Source organism: Solea senegalensis, unplaced genomic scaffold, assembly GCF_019176455.1.
Source record: "Solea senegalensis isolate Sse05_10M unplaced genomic scaffold, IFAPA_SoseM_1 scf7180000016287, whole genome shotgun sequence".
NCBI classification, from domain to species: Eukaryota; Metazoa; Chordata; class Actinopteri; order Pleuronectiformes; family Soleidae; genus Solea; species Solea senegalensis.
Window position 1 is genome coordinate 1 of NW_025321701.1, and position 20,125 is coordinate 20,125.

Here is a 20,125-nt window from a genome sequence, read left to right on the forward strand (position 1 = left end):
CAGATGTAGATACATCTGAACCAGTGGTGGAAGCAGCTCCTCCATCACATCCAGAGTCTGCTGCCTCCACAGAAACAACGGCACCAAGTCTTGATGATCCCTTTGTCTCTGTTTCAATTCCTGAATGTTTAGACTCTAATCAGGCCGGACCTGATCACACTACAGTGTTATGTACTCTTGGGACATGTATGTCCACCATGTCCTCACCTCTTGCTACCTCTGCTGCTGCATGTCCAGTTTTATCTCCACCCCTTGATACAGTGTTAAATGCCCTTAACTCGCCACAAACGCCTCCCATCATGGAATCTTCCACAGTACCCTCGGACTCTCCAACCATGAAATCTCATCTGTTACTTCCTGACCCAGAGTGTTCTTCTTTTGGCTTTGAGCCTTTGTCACCTGCAAGTTCTCCAGAACCTTTACCCGCCCTTCCTGCCTCGTTGGCTTTTGAACTGGACTCGACTTCTTCTGAGCTTAATCAGAAACCAGAACCTCCTAATGGGTCACCGCAGAGGGATGGCTCTACTACGTCTGTGTTTAAATGGCACACGGTGTTACCTCTGCCCGGGCCACCGTACATAGACGCCTCATTCACAACATTTCAACCAATGTCACAGACGCTTCCCTTAGCATCTGTCATGTCGCCCTTGTTGCCTTCCCCAAGTCCATCCACCCATGAACCCCAAACGTCCATGACTCCTGATCCTGATTCTGCTCCGTCATTTCAAGACAACCAGCAGTCACTGCCATTTCCTGCAGAACTGTCCCCCCTGGTCCTCCAGCTGTCTCTGTCTCCAACCTTCTCCTCATTAGATGGAGACCCGCTGTCACCCACGCCTTCACTCACTGAACTTGTGCACTTTTTCTCCACCAATGACGACCTCGGTATGGAGGTCGCGTTTTCAAATTCGGAGGCTGTGGTGATTCCACCTCCTGCGACACCAGAGGCAGATGTACCCGAACCAGTCCCAGCCAGGAAACCCGACAAATGCAGGAACAAGTCCAAGAGGCGGAAACCTACTGTCGACATGGATGAAAAGGTCGATGACTCTGCCTACGTTAGCATGCAGCCCAACCTGGAGGAAGTGGAGGAGCAGCTGTTCATCTCTTTTACATCAAAGGTGAACCTAAAGCAGTTTTTTTTTTTTTTTATTGTCCAAAACACGATAAAATTTACCGTTCAAATATTTTACAACGCTCGCTACCTTTTTGCTAAATTTAGAAAAGTGAAACTAAACTCATCAGTTTATATTCCAGCATAGTCACCTGACATCAACTGCGACAATCCAGTAAATACTGAGGGTGGCACGGTTTAAGAAGTGAACAATGAGGAACTTGTACCAATTCAGAACTGTTCCTCCAAACCCAGATTATTGTGATTCCATCAGTGATAGAACCTGACACCTGCTGGGTTTCTTTAGTACCTGCCCTGACCATGAGCGCCACGTCAAAGACAACAATGTCCACCTGTAGATCAATTAAAGAGACTGTGGAATTACAGGGAGGGTTTTTAACTGATCTACATCGTTGTCTTTGACGTCACGCTTGTGACTCTTCAGTGACGAAACTCTCTGACCAATCAGAGGCCGGCAGTCTGAAGACGTCACATTTTAGTATCAGCTGAACCTTGTCAGCAGGAACCAGGTTCTGTCTTTGATGCAGGAGAAAACAAAGCTGTGCAGTTCCATGAGAAACTTGTGGACATTTGGGACATGAACTTTGTATTTTCTACTGTAGGGGGCAGTATGAGGACTTGTTTGTTGTTTTTCAGGAGGCACTCAAACTTCACGTTCCTGACTCTGTGGAGGAACCGCGCACTCAGGCGACACCTGATGTTCCTCTGCTGCCACCTGCTGACACACCTGACCACGGTGAACCTCATTAGCATATTACAGTGTGGTTCAGGATGACTTAGCTAAGAAGCTAATCCCTGGCACATGTCATTTATTTGTAGCATGTTTTTAGATCCTGACAGAAGCTACAGCTAAATTCGGAGCTATCAACAACTAGTAGAACGTAAATGCTAACTTCAAGCGAACAGTATGCTGATGCTTAGTTACATTATTGTGACATAGAGGCTAAATGTAAATGCCAAAATTTGAACTACCTAAAGCTAAATCTAAGCAACAATCAAGCTCTTGTTAGTTGTCGTATGTCAACACTGGCAAACTTGCTGTTTGTGCTAAGCTAACTGTGGTGTTTGTGTGTGAGCAGAGACTCTGCAGAAGAGAAGCAGCGGTGAGAAGCTTCTGCTCAGAGACCTGCAGCTGATGAAGCACAGACAGGTCATTCACCCTGTGCTGCAGGAAGGTGCGTATCTCACCTCCACAGGGGGGCGCCACTGAGCTGCTGATGATGTTGGTGATGACTCTGTTTGTGTGTAAAACTCAGTGGGTTTGAAGATGAACCTGCTGGATCCGACTCTGGCAATCGACCTGCAGTACCTGGGCGTCCGTCTGCCTCTGCCCCCTCCTGGACACTATGTGGCGCTGCAGCACCGGGAGCCGCCTCCACCTCAGGGTTCGTACCGCGGTCACACTGACCTGAGTTTTATTTATTTAACCTGTAAGTGGGCCAATGACATGACGGCTAATTATACTGTCCAACTGCATTTTTTCTTGTTAAAAATATATTCTAGAAAACTTAAATACACCATATATATTTAGTCACTATCCTTTATGTGTAACCACTTTCATTTTTCAAAAATCATTAGGCATTTCATTTGTATTGCTTCTGAAAGTGTAAAAATATCATGTGGTGTGACCGTCCACTCATGAATCCAGTTTTGGACATTTATTTAAAATGAATCTTAATCTATTCAAATTTATTTTCTGCCCTATTTGGCATAAATTCTAAAGTGTTTTGTAACCTCATGTGAAATTACAGTGATCTTGTAATGATATTTCCCTCTTATTTACGCAAGTAAACTTCGTCCGAGTATGTCCATTTTATGAAATATCATGTGGTGCGACCATGAAGAAACCACCATTTTGGAACTTTCATTTTCAAAGCCACCCCAAGACAGGAAGTTACATCACAAACAACTTTGCAGAGGACCCACAGACTCAGTTAGCAGGTTTGTAACTCTCTCTCATCTTTTAAAATAACTGCTTTTAAAATGGCTGGTAGATAGTTTCCAAATATGGATGTCATGTGGTATGACCTCAAAAACACAATAAATATTGATTTATTTTCACAAATTCATAATTTGATAGCAACTTTTGTTTAGGTGTATGCCTGTACATTTTGATTGAATATGAAAATATCACGTGGTGCCACCAAATATCTTGTGGTGCGACCAAATATCATGTGGTGCGACCAAATATCATGTGGTGCGACCAAATATCATGTGGTGCGACCATTGCAGCTAGCTTTCAATGAGTTGTAGACTTATTTTAAAGGAAGTTTTTGTGTTTTAATATCATTTTGATGGTTTATATATTTAAAAGGTAGTAAATTGTTATTTTATTTAAAAGATAAAATTGTGCTTTTTCTTAATTTTTCATACAATTCAGAAGCAATGCTTTATGTTAAATCCTTATTGATAATATTGGGAAAAAAAATAAAGAACAAATATTTGTAACATGTCATGTTGCCATTATGTCTTTCTAAAGTTTTTTTTTAAAAATCCATTTCATCAGATGCCGCTCTCAAGCAGTGAAGACCGTGGGCCACATGCCGTGTGAACTCTGACCCTGAGTACCTTGCAAAGAGAACAGAAAGGTTTATGTAAAAGCTAAAAAAAACTTTGTATTGAAAAGCAACTTGAATTACATGAAGTTATATTGTGTGGAGGGGATTTAAAATATAATGTACATTTTAATTGAAATGTCAGTCTGCTGTATCTGAAAAAAAGCCAAACTGTATACACTGTAGCTTGACACAATACTAAATTTGTTTCAGCTACCAGAGAAGAAAGCAGCAGGGAAAGATTCCTTATTTGTTTCCTTTTGCAAACAAGCCAAAATGAAAATATGCTCATGTTACCAGCCTGTAAAAGTTGACATGCAGAACACCACATCCAACATGGAGGAGGCCTCAACCTCACAGTCACAGAAGGGGGAAAGTGATCAGGGCTTATGTTTTGTGATTGTAACATACGATGAACTTCCATATGTAGGCCAAGTTCTTGAGGTTGTGGGAGAAGATATCAGGGTCAATGCTATGTGTACAGATCCTGTTGATCAGTAGTTTTACAAAGACACATACGAAGGTTAACATATAACAAAAGAGCTTTGATGATGCACTTTGATGACAACAGTGCTTTGATACCAACTATAACAATAAATAGATAAATAGAGTTACAGTTTTGCCTGCTGGAAGGTTTTACACTCAGGGAGTAAGAACTTATTCACGCGGCCACAAACTCCAGATTCCATATTCTACTATAAGAAAGATGTCATAGCAGTCATCTCTGAACCTGAGCCAACAACTTCTCGCTGTTCTAAATTGAGAAGCCGACTGGAACAAGTTCAAAAGTTCCTGGGGTTAAGGAAATACCTAAACCATATCTCCAACATTCATATAAGAATGAGGATGATGGTATGAATAGTTAGATGTCTTCAAGTTTGATGTGTCTGAGTTCATCTTGTTCCTTACTGATTTGTGAAATGTTTACAAAAAATCACTTCAACACAGTGTTTGTAAAAGAATGGCAATGAAAGTTAATGTGTTAACCAAAATGAAATTAAATGAAAAGTGTTGAAAAGAGATGTTTGTCTTCAATATTTAAATTAATAAAATCTGTTTTAAACAAATGATTGTCTCTTATTCTATTGATTTGTAAGAGATTTAAGCTGGTTTCATCATTTGGTGCGACCACCCATCATGTGGCGCGACCATTAATAGCAATAACTGTAGCAAAATAAAAAAAGTGATACCTTCTTTCTGTGGCAGAAACTTATTCACTGATGGGGTAAGATGAAGTTAGTGGGATTTTGTTTACATTTTCATTATTTTTATGCATTTTACAGGAAAAATTAGCACGCAAACTACATGCAAAACGGTGACCGTGACTTTAGAGGAATGAGGATTATATCAGTATGTATGACAATTCAACAGAAATCCAAATAATTAGTTTCTAGACACATCATTTTACTAAGAACTTGTGAAAAAAGGGTAAATATGTTGATTAAATAAATACATTTTTAAGATGATTGATGGTCGCACCACATGACATTTTGGAGGGAAACGACCAATTAATTTACGTGAAAAACCACCAAAATATCGTAATTCAAGATTTTAACATGTATGCATGTACACATGACATTGTAAAGCTTTGACCAATTGCAATAGAAATTCATATTTATCATATTTTTAAATTCACCTGTTAAAAAACCTTATATGTCATTGACCCAAGTACACAGGGAGGATTCTTGAGACAGGGTTCTCACGGGTCCTTGAAAGTGCAGTGAAGAAGGGAGTGATATTTAGGTAAATGTCTCCCTTGTCTGTTACGACGCCACCTACTGTTTGATGCCCTGCGCTGCGTGATGTGCGTAGACGAGGCCCACACAGGACAGCCATGGAGACATCATCGCTGTCCACTGTCTCTCACTCCACCGCTGACGCGAGATTCCGTGCAGAACAGCGAGCGAGTGACGTTAAAGGGGACATAGAGATATATATATATATATATATATATATATATATACCCTATTTCCCCCATTAAAATAGTTCCCTGGTGTCCTAATGAACATGTCAGTGACATGCTTTGGTCAAAATTCCCTAAGGATGAAGCATCATAGTAGTTCAATAACCCTGCTAAACCCGCCCCTTTCAGAACACTCGGTTTTCGTGCATGGTCCCTTTATATGCAAATGAGACACAGGCAAATACACACCCACTTCTTCCAGGGGGTTTCTGATTTGTCCTCTTTACAGCGCTTTACAGCTCTATTCGTCTCCCCCTCCCTCCACTAGCTCTCTGACAATATCAACATGTCAGCGTGAGCAGAAAACAGCGAGAGTGCCGTCACAGGAAGAGACGTCCTACATAAGGATCGAGCCGAACACTGCCGAACTGTAAATCAGTTAAAAACACTTAGGAACAGAACTGCTGATCGCCAGCGGCGCCGCGAGCTGGATAAACTGCATGTTGCTGTATCAGACCGGAGACTGTGCTCCTCCCCACTGCTGACCAGCTCCGGTGCTCCGGCGAGCTGGCGATCAGCGGCCCCTGATGCCCCGAACTGATTTTCACAGAGAGTGCAGCACCGCTGATCGCCACCATTGGCCAGCTCCGGTGGTCCGGGCAGTTTAGGCAGCTCGCCGCTCGCCACTGGCGATCAGCGGTGACACAGAGAGTGCAGCACCGCTGATCGTCAGCGGCGAGCTGCATAAACAGCTGCTGTATGTGACTGTATCAGACTGAGTGTGTGTGCTCCGGTCATGGAGGATGTACTGAAGAAATATGTTTAATTAGGACGTGTCAGAATGGTCAGTTATGACCTCTATGTGACCTTTTCTTAACAATGTGTGTGTTTGTACGTCGCTGACTAAATACTGATGTGAAGTGGTGCGAACACACATTAGCTTCATATATAAAATCCTCTGTAAAACACTGTGCTCCACTGTGCAGCCACCAACAGCACACTTGTCCCTCCGCGTTGACATAATACCGCTCTTCCTCCCTCGCCTGCACTCTCGCAGGGACAAGGTGGAGCTAAGGTGGAGCTAAGGTGGAGCTAAGGTGGAGCTAAGGTGGAGCTCTCCAAGTAAACTTACTGGTGGGCGGTAACATTCGCGGTGAAATGCGCATGCTGCCGACATAAGCGCAGGGAATTCAACATTGCGTGTTTAATGGCCTATACTTACACTAAGGGGGACCATGAAAACATGACTGAGTATTCTTTCTCCACCCTTTGGCGACTGGTCGGGCCTCCAGAGTCCCAAATATAAGTACTGAAATGATTAAAACGTTGATTTTGCATAATATGTCCCCTTTAAAGAAAGAGAGAGAAAATGTCGACTTGATGATCTCTGTCTCAACAAAGACAAAAGACAAAGACAATCACTGCAACGATCATTGGATTTTTAGCTGAGTCATGTTTGGGCCGTGAGAACCTTATGTCTCTGTAACCACTCATTCATAAACGTATTGGACTAACATCGTTAGGTCGTCCAGTTTGAGATATAACAAGTGTTATTGTCATGTTCAGAGTTCAGCTTGGTGTCACCTGTAAATGTCTCCTCCTCTTCCTCCTCTTCCTCCTCTTCTTCAGGTGTTTCTGCAGCGTTTGTGTCCAGAACAGGAAAAACCACAGATGTGACCCAGATTAAAGGCTGGAGAGAAAAGTTCACTCCCTCAGAGGCTCCGCCCACTCACTCCTCAGCCAAACCTGAAGGTAACTGTTCATAGTGGACATAGTGGGACATAGTGGGACATTCAGATAAAAAAAAACACAGTTCAGATCGTTTCTCGGATCAGCAAAAAAAAAAGACAAGACAAATAAACATAAGTTTTGTCTTTTTGTTGATTAACCCTTTTAAATTATTAAATTAAAATATATAAAATCAACTTAAAGTGCACATGGCATAATATCTTCTTTTTATCATAATTAATGGAATAACAACTTAAAGTGCAACATCATCTTCCTTGAAACATGGATAGTGAAATAAATTCTATGTCCACATCATCAAAGAAGAATAAAAGAAAGAAAGCAAATTATACCTGAGCGTATTATTTCAAATTCTTCTTCAAAAAGACAAGGATGTCTACATTGTCTGCGTGTGGACCTCTATGCAGTCACTATGTCCCCTGCTGTTGAGAAGGGAACTGAAGAGCCTGGCACTCATTGCTTTTCCACCATCCACTGACATGCTGCTTGCTGCCGGGTAAGATGCCACCTCCTCTTTGATGATGTCAGCAGGAGTCTTGCTGTCCATGTCTTTCTCTCCAAAAAGCTCTGCCATCGCCGGCGTCTTTTGTGGAGCAGATGTGTCCAAGTTTGCTCCTGTTGATTAATTAAACCTATTATTCATTTTCATGTTTCATAGACATGAACATTTAATAAATAAAAAAATGTATTGAGATTTAAATTGATTATTTTTTCTTTAGCTCATCACAGTCTCAGTGGTGAGGTCACTGTATGTCCATGTGACATCCAGGGCAGTAGATCTGTGGAGGTAGTCCTGCAGAGTAGGGGGTGAAGTGTATCTGGGCTTCAGGTCCTCTCTAATGGCAGTCTTGACATCTGGAGTGATGGTGCGGTCTTCCACACTTGGAGCCATGGATTGTAGAACCCTTGTTTTCAGCGGCAGGATCATTGACACAGACGGTGGAGTTTCAGTGCTCAGCAGAGATGTAACAGTTTTGAGGGCTTTAAGCTCCTGGAGGACCTCGTCTGCCACTCTCACATCATCATCATCATCATCATCACACAGGGTGACGATGTCTTTGACCTTTTTCTTCAGGGTCTTGAGTATATAGTGGAGTTCCATCTTGTTGGGACATCATGTATGAGCTGATGAGTAGGTAGATAGCAGCTTTAGTGTTTCTTGCTTTGTCTTCAGCACATGAGCAGCTGTTGTGCTTCGATGGAAGTAGGAAACCACCTTCCTGATCCTCCCAAGGAGGCGGTCCATCCTATTGACTGACATTCCCTTCTGTGATGCCAAGTTCACTACATTTGATTTGATTTGAAAGGGACCATGTGCAATTAAAAACGTAAATGTCACCATTTGATGCATTACACCAGAGTTAGCCTAATGTACGTCTGCAGTCCCTACCTAAAGATAAATACAGCACAGATAAAACATTACACAACAAGTAAGAACATACAGCAATGTAGGAAGTGTCCCTCACAGGTGCACACACACTCTCACACAAATAGCCACTGGCAAAGTAGTGGGTGCATTGTTGTGAGAGTTTTAGGTGTTTTTTTATAGCTTTAAACCCACCAAGCAGGTCACACTTTCTTATATTATCTGCACTGGTGTTCCATTGTGTGACAGCTTGAACAGAAAAGGCTGCCTGTCCACATGCTGAGTAGCGAAAGGGTACAGTGCAGCTGTGTACAGATGCTGGTCTAGTGGACCTTACAGAGCCACGGTAACAAACTAACCTTTGCAGACAGGTGGGAGTCGAGCCTTTTAGGATTTTGTAGACTGTACATACGTTTGACAAAAATCTGATTGTGCCTGTGTAGTATGTCACAGTGATGGTACCTAAGTGTCTTTTTGTGCAAAGCACCCTGTCTGTGGGCCCAGTTCTGCCTCATTGACTGCATTTATTTGATCTTTGGTGTTATCAGTTGTGACTGGGATGTTAGCACTGGGCCTCTTTATCTTCCATTCCTCCACTGCTTGTGTCAGCACCTGCACAAGATAAGTGCCTGTGCGAGGGGGCGTGTCTGCAGCTCCCAGTCTGCTAATCTGAACCGGGCCATCAAGGCAGCAAAACGTGCCCACAGTCAGATGATCCAAGGTTTCTTCCATGACCCCAGCAACACCAGACAACTGTGGCAGGGCATCAAGATCGTCACAGACTACAAAGCCACACCCTCACCCTGCCGAGATGACATCAGCTTCCTCAATGAGCTCAACAACTTCTTTGGGAGATTTGAAGCTCTGAATAACGTCCCCGCGAGGAAAGCTACCTCCAACCTCGATGAACAGGCACTCAGGCTCGAAACCACTGCTGTACGGAGAGCCCTGAGAAAAGTTAACGCACGGAAAGCATATGGCTCTGATAACATCCCAGGACGGCTGATCAAGGAGTTCGCAGACCAGCTGGCCCACATGCTCACAGACATTTTCAAAACGTCACTGATCCAGGCCGTTGTCCCCCCGTGCTTTAAGTCTGCCATGATCATCCCAGTGCCCAAGAAACCAACCATCATGCCTTAATGACTTTCGTCCTGTTGCACTAATAACGGCCATCATGAAGTGCTTCGAGCGGATGGTTAAGGACCTTATCATTTCCATTTCCACTTCCCCATCATTCGACCCGCTCCAGTTTGCGTACCAACCTAACTGCTCCACTGAGGATGCCATCTCCACTGCTCTCCACCTGAGCCTGGAGCACCTGGAGGACAAGAACACCCCTGTGCGGATGCTGTTTCTGGACCTCAGCTCAGCATTCAACACGATCATCCCCCAGGACCTGGTACACAAATTGGGCCCCCTGGGCCTCAACACCCCCCCGTGTCCGTGTGGGTAACAATACCTCAAGTGTCATCTCCCTGAGCACCGGGCACAGGGCTGCATCCTGAGCCCCCTGCTGTTCACCCTGATGACCCACGACTGTCGTCCCAGGTACAACACCAACCACATCCTGAAATATGCGGACGACACAACAGTTGTGGGCCCCATTCAGGACAACAACGAACCAGCCTACAGAGTGGAAGTGCGACATCTGGTGGACTGGTGCAGGGTGAACAACCTGCTCCTGAATGTTGACAAGACAAAAGTGATCATCGTCGACTTCGGAAGATCCCGACCCAGCCACACACCACTCCTCATCAATGGCACAACGGTGGAGGTCGTCAGCAGTACCTGGGGGTTCACATCACAGACAACCTCAGCTGGACACTTCACACCACCTCCCTGGTGAAGAAAGCCCATCAGCACCTACACTTCCTGCGATGGATGAGAAGGGTGTCTCTCAACCTTCTACAGAGGGACCATCGAGAGCCTGCTGACCAGTGGCATCTCCGTCTGGTCTGGGAGCTGCAAGGCCTCAGACTGGAAGTCTCTGCAGAGTGTGGTGAGGACAGCGGAGAAGATCATTGGGACTCCACTCCCACCCATCCAGGACATTGCACACAGGCGCTGCCTAACCAGAGCTCACCAGATCCTCACTGACCATAACCACCCCCACCATGGACTGTTCTCCCTGCTGGCGTCTGGCAGGAGGTTCCCGGAGCATCCACTGCAGAACAAACAGACTCAGGAACAGTTACTTTCCGCTGGCCATCAGACTGTATCATACAGTAATCTACCTCAAAATTCAATGCTGTGTTGTTGGTTTTTATCCGGTTGCCAAGCAACGAAATTCCGTTGCCAGTTTTCACTGCTGTGTTCTCTGTGCCATGACAATAAAAGGAAGTCTAAGTCAAATGAAGTGAGCGGTTATCGTTCCCCTGGACGTCCACCCGTCTGTCGTGAGCAGGCGATGCTCGGTATAGTTCATCCACAACTTTTTTCTTTTCCTTCTCATAAAGATCTGGCACGGTCGTTTCACTGAAGTGTGTGTGTGTGTGTGTGTGTGTGTGAGAGTGTGTGAGTGAGTGAGTGAGTGGATGTCGTAACGTGGCTCGAGCACTTTCGTGTTTAAAGTGGACATATTATACCCTATTCCCCCCATTAAAATAGCTGTGTTGACTGAACACGCGCACAACTTTCATAAATCAATCCACGGAGATATTGAAACGAACGGATCAATGACGATCCATTGCACCACTATGGGACATAGTGGACATAATGGACTGTACCGGAGAGTCTGACATTGTGTTTTCTGTCGTGCAAACAAAGTGTGATATTGACAAGAGGAAGTGACCTCATGTACAACACATGAGGACAGTTGAATGAATGAATGAAAGTGGTTTTACATTTTATGAGCCAAACAACTAACTTTCTGTCTTGTCTCTCTGCAGCTGGTCCCAGCTCAGATCAGCCTAAGAAGAACCTGTCTGCGTTCTGCAGCGACATGCTGGACGAGTATCTGGAGAACGAGGGGAAGTTGATCGACGAGCGAGCCGCCAGCTTCTCTCAGCCGCAGGCGGAGCCCGCGGTCCCTGTGGTCTACGAGCTTCCTGCTCAGAGCAGCAGCTACGTCCGAACCCTGGACAACGTCCTGAAGAAGCATGGCGTGAGCTCGCCCACCTCGGACCTCATATCTGGATTCATCCCCCCTTCTAAAAGACCCAAACTGTCCCTCAAAGAGAGGAAGACCCAGCAGAAACGGAGAGGTCCTAAACAGACCAGACTCCGACCAGAACCTACTTCTGCTCCAGGGTCATCACTCGAACCAAGTCCTGCTGAGCTGAACCAGCTCCCTAAACTGCCTGCGGGACCACTACCCCCATCAGACCACCTGACACCTGTCACTGAACCAAACAGGTCCCAGAAAAGTCGGCTGAAAGTCCAGTCCAACCACACAGAACCATCAAGTGAGTCTCCTGAGAGCAACACTTTAAAGAAGAAGAGAAAGAGGAGGAGGAGACTCAAACCCAACACCTCGTCCCAGACCCTCAGCCCCCTCAGGGCCGCGGTCTCCCAGGACTTGGCTCCTCTGGAGTCCGACTCTGAGCTGGGCCGCGATGAAGGCAAGGCCGGCCCACCTTTAATGACCCGGGCTCTGCTCAGACAGAAGGACCTGGAGGATGGAGTGGTGTGGGAGGGGCAACACAGGACCACCATCACCAAGGAGCGGGCCGCCATCGCCCTGACCTCACTCTTCACACTGATGGTACCAGAACCCAGAGAACCGTCACGCAGGTAACCATGGTAACCGTGGTAACAGTGTCGCTCTGCTTGCTCCTCAGGGTTTTGTCGACGAGAATCCCACCGCCCCCATCCAGCTGGTCCGCCGCCGAGCCCCACCCTGCCTGAACGACTTCTGCCGGCTGGGTTGCATCTGCTCCAGCCTCGCCTACTCCTCCAGGGTCGGCCACTGTGGGCGGAGCCTCTGCATGTTCGGCTGCAGCTGCCTCAAACAGAAGGTGGTGCTGTTGAAGAACCTGGAGGCCTCGGACTCTAGCCCCTCCCACCCGAGCCACGGCAAGAAGAGGAAGAGGAAGAGGAGGATGAAGATGGCTTATGGTAAGTGTCACCGTTTTACCATGACTGTATTCTCTCACTGTTACTTCCTGTTATGCCGGCTGTTACTTCCTGTCGTGTTTGATTGGCAGTTCTGAAGGAGGCGGACAGCGTTTCCCAGCCTGCCGAGCGTGTCCGTGTCCTGTGGAAGAATGACGGTGCAGACTCAGATCCAGACCCGGTCTACGTCCCGGGACCAATGAGTCCGACCCGTCTCACTGTACGTTATAAACACTAAAGGCTGATCCGCTCATTCTCACTGAAGACACACGAAAGTCACATGACTGTTTTCTGTTTGTGTGTCTGTCTGCGCGTGTGTGTCTGTGTGTCTGTGTGTCTGTCTGCGCGTGTGTGTCTGTGTGTCTGTCTGCGTGTGTGCAGATTCAGCAGAACAGAGAAGATAAGAGCAGCTGTGCTCGGGTCAGAGGTTACAGGGGGAAGAGGCGGAGTCAGAAAACACAGGTGAGTTACTTGTGTGTGTAACTGTGTTTTAAAGATAAAGTTTAGTGTAGTTTCACAGGTGAGAGTCGGTGGTCAGGTCCAGGTCCAGGTCCAGGTCGCCACACTCTCTCTAGTTCACTGTTGTTTTTTCTTCAGGACAAAAATAAAAGTGGAAAATCTAAATCGGTGAAATCTGTGAAACAGCAGCCTCAGACGCTGAAGGAAGCTCCTCCCCCTGCTCCTCCTCCTGCAGGTGAATTCACTCACTCATAGTTCATCATACAGCCTCCTGTCATCCCATTAAAGTTGTGCTTTGTTGGCCTGTGGCTGTATGAGGCTCTGCTGTGAGCGCCCCCTGCTGCCTCCGAGGGAGCGCGTGTGTGTATACAGCAGCAGAGCAGGGACAGCCAGTCGAATTCACTTCTGAACTCCAGCCCGTTTACAGTCGTCCATGTAAAAGAGATCACTTCCTGTGTGCAGCACAGTTACCATAGTAACGGAGGTCAGTTTGGACGCTGGTCAAACATCAGGTTTTGTGTCTGTCTGTCTATTCAGCGGCTGAGACGACAGAGTCCAACCCAAAGCCGTCCAAGCGTCTGATCCTGTTGTCGGAGTGTAAGTGGGCGAGCGACGCTGACCGGAACCACGTGCTGAAGAGACTGTGTGAGATGATGGCTCAGGACCGACTGGACCTGCCCTTCTGGGTCAGGGAGTACCTCATCAGTCCCATCAGTCAGAACGTGGAGGACAACGACGGCAGCCGCTGCGTCCAGTACAAAGTCCACATCGGCAGACCCAGACCGGATCAGGAGGACCCAAAAGAACCTCCACAACAAGACCAGAAGACTGAACCCCCACCAGAACAGGTTTTTATCACTAGTCACTTCGTTTCTGCACCAAAACGCAAATTATTTTATCTTCAGTTTCTGTCAATGTGTCCATGTTGACAGTTTTAAATGTCATCACTAAATTAAATGAAATGTTCTTGTGTAGAATCTGCCAAAGTAAGACTTTATAAACACTTTGTAAACACTAGGTGTCAGTGGAGACTCAAACATCTGCTGCAGCGCCCTCTAGTGGCACTTGAAAATAAATTAAATTAGTCACTAGGACTGTATGAGTTTTTCTGTATGAGTTGTTGTTTTGTAAATGAAAAGGGACCATGACCAGAACCCTGAGGTTCTCCATGAAGAGAGGAGTGTCTGAGTGTGTGTTTGTGTCTCTCTGCAGGACCTCCTCACACAGGTGAGTGGGGAGGCGGAGCCTCTGCAAGGCGTGCAGAAGGAGGAGCCTCCAGAGGACTGGCAGCGGGAGGTGGAGGAAGGTGAAATTGAGGAAGAGGAGGGTTCACCATGTGAGCAGGTGGATGGTGAGAGTGACATGAAGGAAAGAGAGAGGAGCACACGAGCAGAGAAGAAGAAGAAGAAGAGTCTGGCTCTGCCTTTTCTGACGGGAATCTCTCCTGCCGGGTTCCTGGCGGCCAGAAAGAAATCAGCAGGAGAGACGGACCCTGTGGTGGAGGTAAGAAGTCTTCAGATGTTTCTCAGTGTTTGATCTCGAGCCGCCTCTGACTCTCAGGTGTCCACAGGTGAACGGGAAACTCTATCCTCTGGCAAAGATCCAGCTGGGGAAGATGGGAGCGCTGCATCCAGCCAACCGTCTGGCAGCCTACCTGACCGGCCGGGTCGGCTCCAACAGGAAGCAGACTCAGGGTCCAGGCCCCACCCCCACGACCCCAATGACCCCCATGACCCCCACGGTCTGTGTGACTTCCTCTAACCTCCCCAACACTGTGACCGTACCACGACCCCAGCCCATAGTCACACGACCCCTCCTTCACACTTCCTCCACAGGTGAGCTTTAGCTTAGCACTGAGCTAACAGGCTAAAAAAAGGATACATTATGCTGTTAGCATTAACCAGTGTGTGTGTGTGTGTGTGTGTGTGTGTGTGTTCGTTCAAAGGTTAAAGGTTAACAGTGTTCTCTCTTGTGTTGTAGTCTCTCAGGTGAGCAGCTCTGTGGTTCCACCTGTGACTCTGGTCCCAGGTCTGAAGTTTGTCCCTGGTCCTCGTATGAAGGTCTCTGTGCTCGGTGCAGCGTCGCCCTCCTCTGGTCAGAGGATGTTACTGCAGCCACTTTACCGCCTCTCTAATGGAAAACTGGTCCAACTGGTTCCAATTAACAAGCCGAGAGCAGTGAGCCCCGCCCACTTTGTGTCGAGAGGTGAGTCACCGCTGTGTCATGTGATCATTTCTGTGTGTGATGAATTTTTCCTCATTCTTAATGTGCTATTTCTAACTCCTCCCCCTTCTCTAGGTTCACAAAGTGCTACTATAGCCACGCCCCCTCCCCCCCCCTCACTGTCTGGCCTCCAGTCCTTCTCAGTGTCTAATTGCTCCTCCCCCCTCAGCCCTGGCTCTGGCTTCCTGTCTCAGAAGGGCACACGCACCTTTAAAATCATTCCTGCCTCCTCCAACAAGGAACCCATCATCATCACCTGTCAGAAACCTCCCTCCCTCCCCCTCAAGGTGGCGCTGTCTCCTGCCACCGTCACCCGTCTCAAAACTCAGAGCCCCGCCCCCTCAGCTGACCTCATCTCTCCAATACCCTCTGCAGGTGAGGAGGCGGAGCCTGGTTCATCTCTGAGCTCCACCCCTTTAGAGACAAACCACACAGCTCCACCCCCTCCTGTTGCTCCAGGGTCAGAGGTCCCACTTGCAGCCCCACCCCCTCCTGCTGCTCCAGGGTCAAAGGTCACACTTGCAGCCCCACCCCTCCTGCTGCTCCAGGGTCAGAGGTCACACTTGCAGCCCCACCCCTCCTGCTGCTCCAGGGTCAAGGGTCACACTTGTAGCTCCACCCCTCCTGTTGCTCCAGGGTCAAGGGTCACACTTGCAGCCCCACCCCTCCTGTTGCTCCAGGGTCAGAGGTCACACTTGCAGCCCCACCCCTCCTGCTGCTCCAGGGTCAAGGGGTCACACTTGCAGCCCCACCCCCTCCTGTTGCTCCAGCAAGGGTCACAGCCCCACCCCCTCCTGCTGCTCCAGGGTCACAGGTCGCCCTCAGCTCTATGGACCTGGACATCATCTGCGTGGATGACGACCCGGAGCCGGTTGCCATGGATACGTGGTGGGCAAAGACTGTGGGCGTGTCGGGCTCGTCCAGCGGAGACACGGACAACTCTTCAGACTTTGAAGACGATTCAGACAGTGGAGACAACAAAGAGACGACGAAGAACTACGTAAGAAAACGCTGAGTTAGTGACGTGGTGATGACGTCACACATTGGTGATAAACGCTGGCTTCTCATTGGTCAGTGGTGGTTTTAATCCAGACGTCATATTAGTGGGGAAAGGGGGTGGAGCCTGACCGAGAGGCTGTCTGCTTGAGGAAGTTGAGAATGTACTGGAGTCAGGTTTCTCATGTGCGGTGTAGAGGCGTGGCCTCTCATAGTCACATGTGACTGAGGCTAACTACTGTTGCAGTATAGTTTTGGGCTGTTGTCAGGTCAGAGGTCAGTCAACTCACTGTGTGTGCGTGTGTGTATGTGTGTGTGCGCGCAGCGACACAATCTGTTGGAGCGACAGCGTCGCGGGAAGATGGTGGAGCTGTTCACGCGTCTGAGGAAGGAGGTGGGACTGAGAGACGACAAGACGCCGAAGGTCGCCACGCTCAAGAAGGTCTCACATCTACTCATCTAGTCTTCTCCTAACCGTCTTCTCCTCACCGTCTTCTCCTCGCCGCCTTCTCCTTGCCTTCTCCTCGCCTCTCCTCGTCTTCTCCTTGCCGTCTTCTCCTCGCCGTTTTCTCCTCGTCTTCTCGTCTTCTCCTCTCCTCACCGTCTTCTCCTCGCGGTCTTCTCCTCGCCCTCTAATCACATCATCTGCTCATTGTCCATCACTGTCCTAAAGAGACAGTGATGGACTGCCAGTCCTTAGACCGCCTCGGACGGCGAGTCCTCAGACGGCAAGTCCTCGGATGTCGAGTCCTCAGACCGCCTCAGATGGCGAGTCCTCTGACAGCCAGTCCTCGGACGGCAGTCCTCAGTCGATGTCGAGTCCTCAGACCGCCTCAGATAGCGAGTCCTCAGACCGCCTCAGATGGCGAGTCCTCAGACCGCCTTGGACGGCGAGTCCTCAGACTACCAGTCCTCAGACAGCAAGTCCTCGGACAGCGAGTCCTCGGACTGCGTGTCCTCGGACTGCGTGTCCTCGGACAGCGAGTTCTCACACCGTGAGTCCTCACACCGTGAGTCCTCAGACCGCCTCAGACGGCTAGTCCTGAGGTCAGGTGTTAACAGACAGGTGTGGTGTCTGTGCTGCAGGCCGTGCAGATGATCCAGGAGTTGCGGTCGACTGAAACAAATCTGATGATGAAGAAGATGAGGCTGAAGGACAAGAGGGACAAGTTCCTGTCCACACTAGTCCCAGCAGGTGAGAACCTTCACTCTCTAAACCATGATGGACGTTTGAAGCTCGTTCTCACCTGTAGGCGAAGCTCTAACCTGTGGGTGTGTCTGTGGCTACAGGTGTAAGCGTCCATCTGTCGTCCAAACAGAAGACCAAGAAGAGACGCCCGGCGGCCAATCTGCCACCAGCAGGGGGCGGGGCCTCTGATTCTGACGATGACCTCATAATTATGTCATCCAACCTGCCACCAAAGACTCCACAAACTCCTCCCACCAATGTGTCTGCTCCTCCCACTACCACACCTGTCCCCACACCGGTCCCTGTCCAGCAGGCGTCCTCTGTGGCTCCGTCCCCTGTGTACCGCTGTCCACCTGTCGTCAGAGATCGACCGAGGACGGTCCCCAACATCCTGTCCCGCAGGAAACGCCCACACACTGTGGAGGGTGAGGCTTATTTATATGTTATTATTGGTTATTGATTAGTCATTGATAATGATTGATTGGTCATTGATAATAATTGATTGATTGGCCATTGATAATGATTGATTGGTCATTGATAATAATTGATTGATTGGCCATTGATAATGATTGATTGTCCAGTTGAAGCTCCGCCCATTAAGGCCCTGGTCCCACCGGACTTCCTGTCCCTGGTTGGTGCAGCGTTTCCTGGACAACAGGTCGTGAGTGTGAGTCCAGTCATGTCGGAACCTTCAGTTCTGCAGACGGCGCCACCACCAGGTAAAAACAGGACACTGCAACTCACATTCTGCTTTAGTCTGCTTTTATTTTGAAAGTCAGATGTGTGCCCTCTTCCTGTCTGTAGGTGTGGCTTCAGTCACCCTCAACCTCCCCAGTCTGACCAATCAACAGATCCACGTCACCTCACTGCTCCCGCCCCCAACTGGTAAGAGCTACAGCAGCTCCGCCCACCTCACCTTCACTCATCTGACAGGTAACATCTGACACTCACTCACTCACTCACTCACTCATCAACTCTTTGTTAAGTTAACTATATTCATAGAAAAGTGAAGTTTGATGTGTTTGGTGATGAGTGGGTGATGAATGAATGAGTGACGGTGATGAACGAGTGAGTGATGAATGAGTGAGTGACTGTGATGTATGAGTGAGTGACGATGATGAATGGGTGAGTGACGGTGATGAACGAGTGAGTGATCGTGATGAATGAGTGAGTGACCGTGATGAACAAGTGAGTGACGAATGAGTGAGTGACCGCAATGAATGAGTGAGTGACAGTGATGTATGAGTGACCGTGATGAATGAGTGACGATGATAAGTGAGTGACAGTGATGAACGAGTGAGTGACGGTGATGAATGAGTGAGTGACAGTGATGAACGAGTGAGTGACCGTGATGTATGAGTGAGTGACAATGATGAATGAGTGAGTGACGGTGATGAATGAGTGAGTGACAGTGATGAACGAGTGAGTGACAATGATGAATGAGTGATGAGTGAGTTTTTGTGTGTGTGTTTTTTAGCGTCGCAGCTTCTTCACATGGTTCAGAATTCACAGCAAGACTCAGCAGATTGCCCCCTGCTGGCGTCTGCTGGTCCAGACCAAGACCAGAACCAGGTCAGAGACCCGGACCAGACTGCCACCAGAGCTGAGTCCCCCTCCTCGTTGTCTGTGGATCCAGGTCCTGGTCCTGGTCCTGATGGTGGTCTCTCAGATCCAGACCCTGAGAGCTTGACGTCTCTCCTCAATGAGATCGTTTTCCTGAACCAACAGACAGTCGCCGTGGCAACAACAGCTCAAGACTGTTCAGAGGGAGGAGTCCGGAAGCTGGACCACACCCACAGTCCGGAGCTGGACTGTGATGGCACAGTTACCGCAGAGACAAAGGAGGCGGAGCTTCAGGGACACACGGACATGACACAGAGCAGACCATCCACTAAAGGTGGTGTCCTGGCTCCGCCCCCTCTGCTGCAAATGAAGGTGGGCGGGGCCAATGTGATAGAGCCAGTCAGCAGTGACAAAGCAGCAGTGGGAGGAGAAGGGGGGCGGGGAAAGGGGGATTCGACCTGGAGGCCAATGCCACGGCTCGTTCCCCTGGGACTGAGAGGAGCCCCGCCCACCTGAGTGATGTCACAGTAGGCCACACTGTCACTGATCAGAGAGTGGGTGGAACCCGGAGGTGTCACACCTGAACTTATCTGAAGATGTCACTAAGGGTCAGAGTGACCCCTCCTCCACATGACCTCTGACCCCAGAGTAACTCAAGTGACTTTTCAAGTCAAATCAAGTAAAAGCTCAGTAAACATGGGTTTATTTTATTTTGAAAAGGTTTTTCTTTTATGAGCTCCTTTCAAAATAAATAGGAAAAAAAAAAGTCACACATTTTCCTGTGACGTTTAAAAGATTTTCTGTTTTCTGATGAAAGTTTGTTTTGAACGATGGGAGAAAACATCGCAGCTTTTACTTTTTACATTTCATCAAGCGTCAGCGTTGCCATGGCTACTGAGTACGGCAACTGTCATGTGTTCATATCCGTGTTTTT

At 48.1% G+C, this 20,125-nt stretch overlaps 1 protein-coding gene across 1 annotated transcript; it reads left to right on the plus strand.

Annotated features, from left to right (window-relative positions):
- Nucleotides 1-6: 6 nt before the first annotated feature.
- Nucleotides 7-19,881, plus strand: LOC122762987 (MAX gene-associated protein-like). The gene is made up of 23 exons (XM_044018123.1): nt 7-1,121; nt 1,772-1,871; nt 2,215-2,310; nt 2,392-2,520; nt 7,223-7,345; nt 11,597-12,411; nt 12,488-12,764; nt 12,854-12,981; nt 13,143-13,223; nt 13,359-13,455; nt 13,758-14,068; nt 14,433-14,723; nt 14,791-15,055; nt 15,201-15,425; nt 15,519-15,999; nt 16,080-16,195; nt 16,232-16,443; nt 16,765-16,881; nt 17,526-17,634; nt 17,730-18,053; nt 18,210-18,347; nt 18,433-18,561; nt 19,106-19,881. The coding sequence occupies exons 1-23, from the start codon at nt 189-191 to the stop codon at nt 19,705-19,707; spliced, it is 6,099 nt and encodes a 2,032-aa protein (XP_043874058.1). The 5' UTR covers nt 7-188; the 3' UTR covers nt 19,708-19,881.
- The last annotated feature ends 244 nt before the right edge of the window (nt 19,882-20,125 follow it).

Coding starts and splice junctions, on each gene's coding strand:
- LOC122762987 (XM_044018123.1), top strand. CDS start 189: ATGTCCACCATGTCCTCACCTCTTGCTACCTCTGCTGCTGCATGTCCA. Junction 1,872..2,214: donor TGCTGACACACCTGACCACG/GTGAACCTCATT, acceptor GTGTGTGAGCAG/AGACTCTGCAGAAGAGAAGC. Junction 14,069..14,432: donor CTGAACCCCCACCAGAACAG/GTTTTTATCACT, acceptor GTCTCTCTGCAG/GACCTCCTCACACAGGTGAG.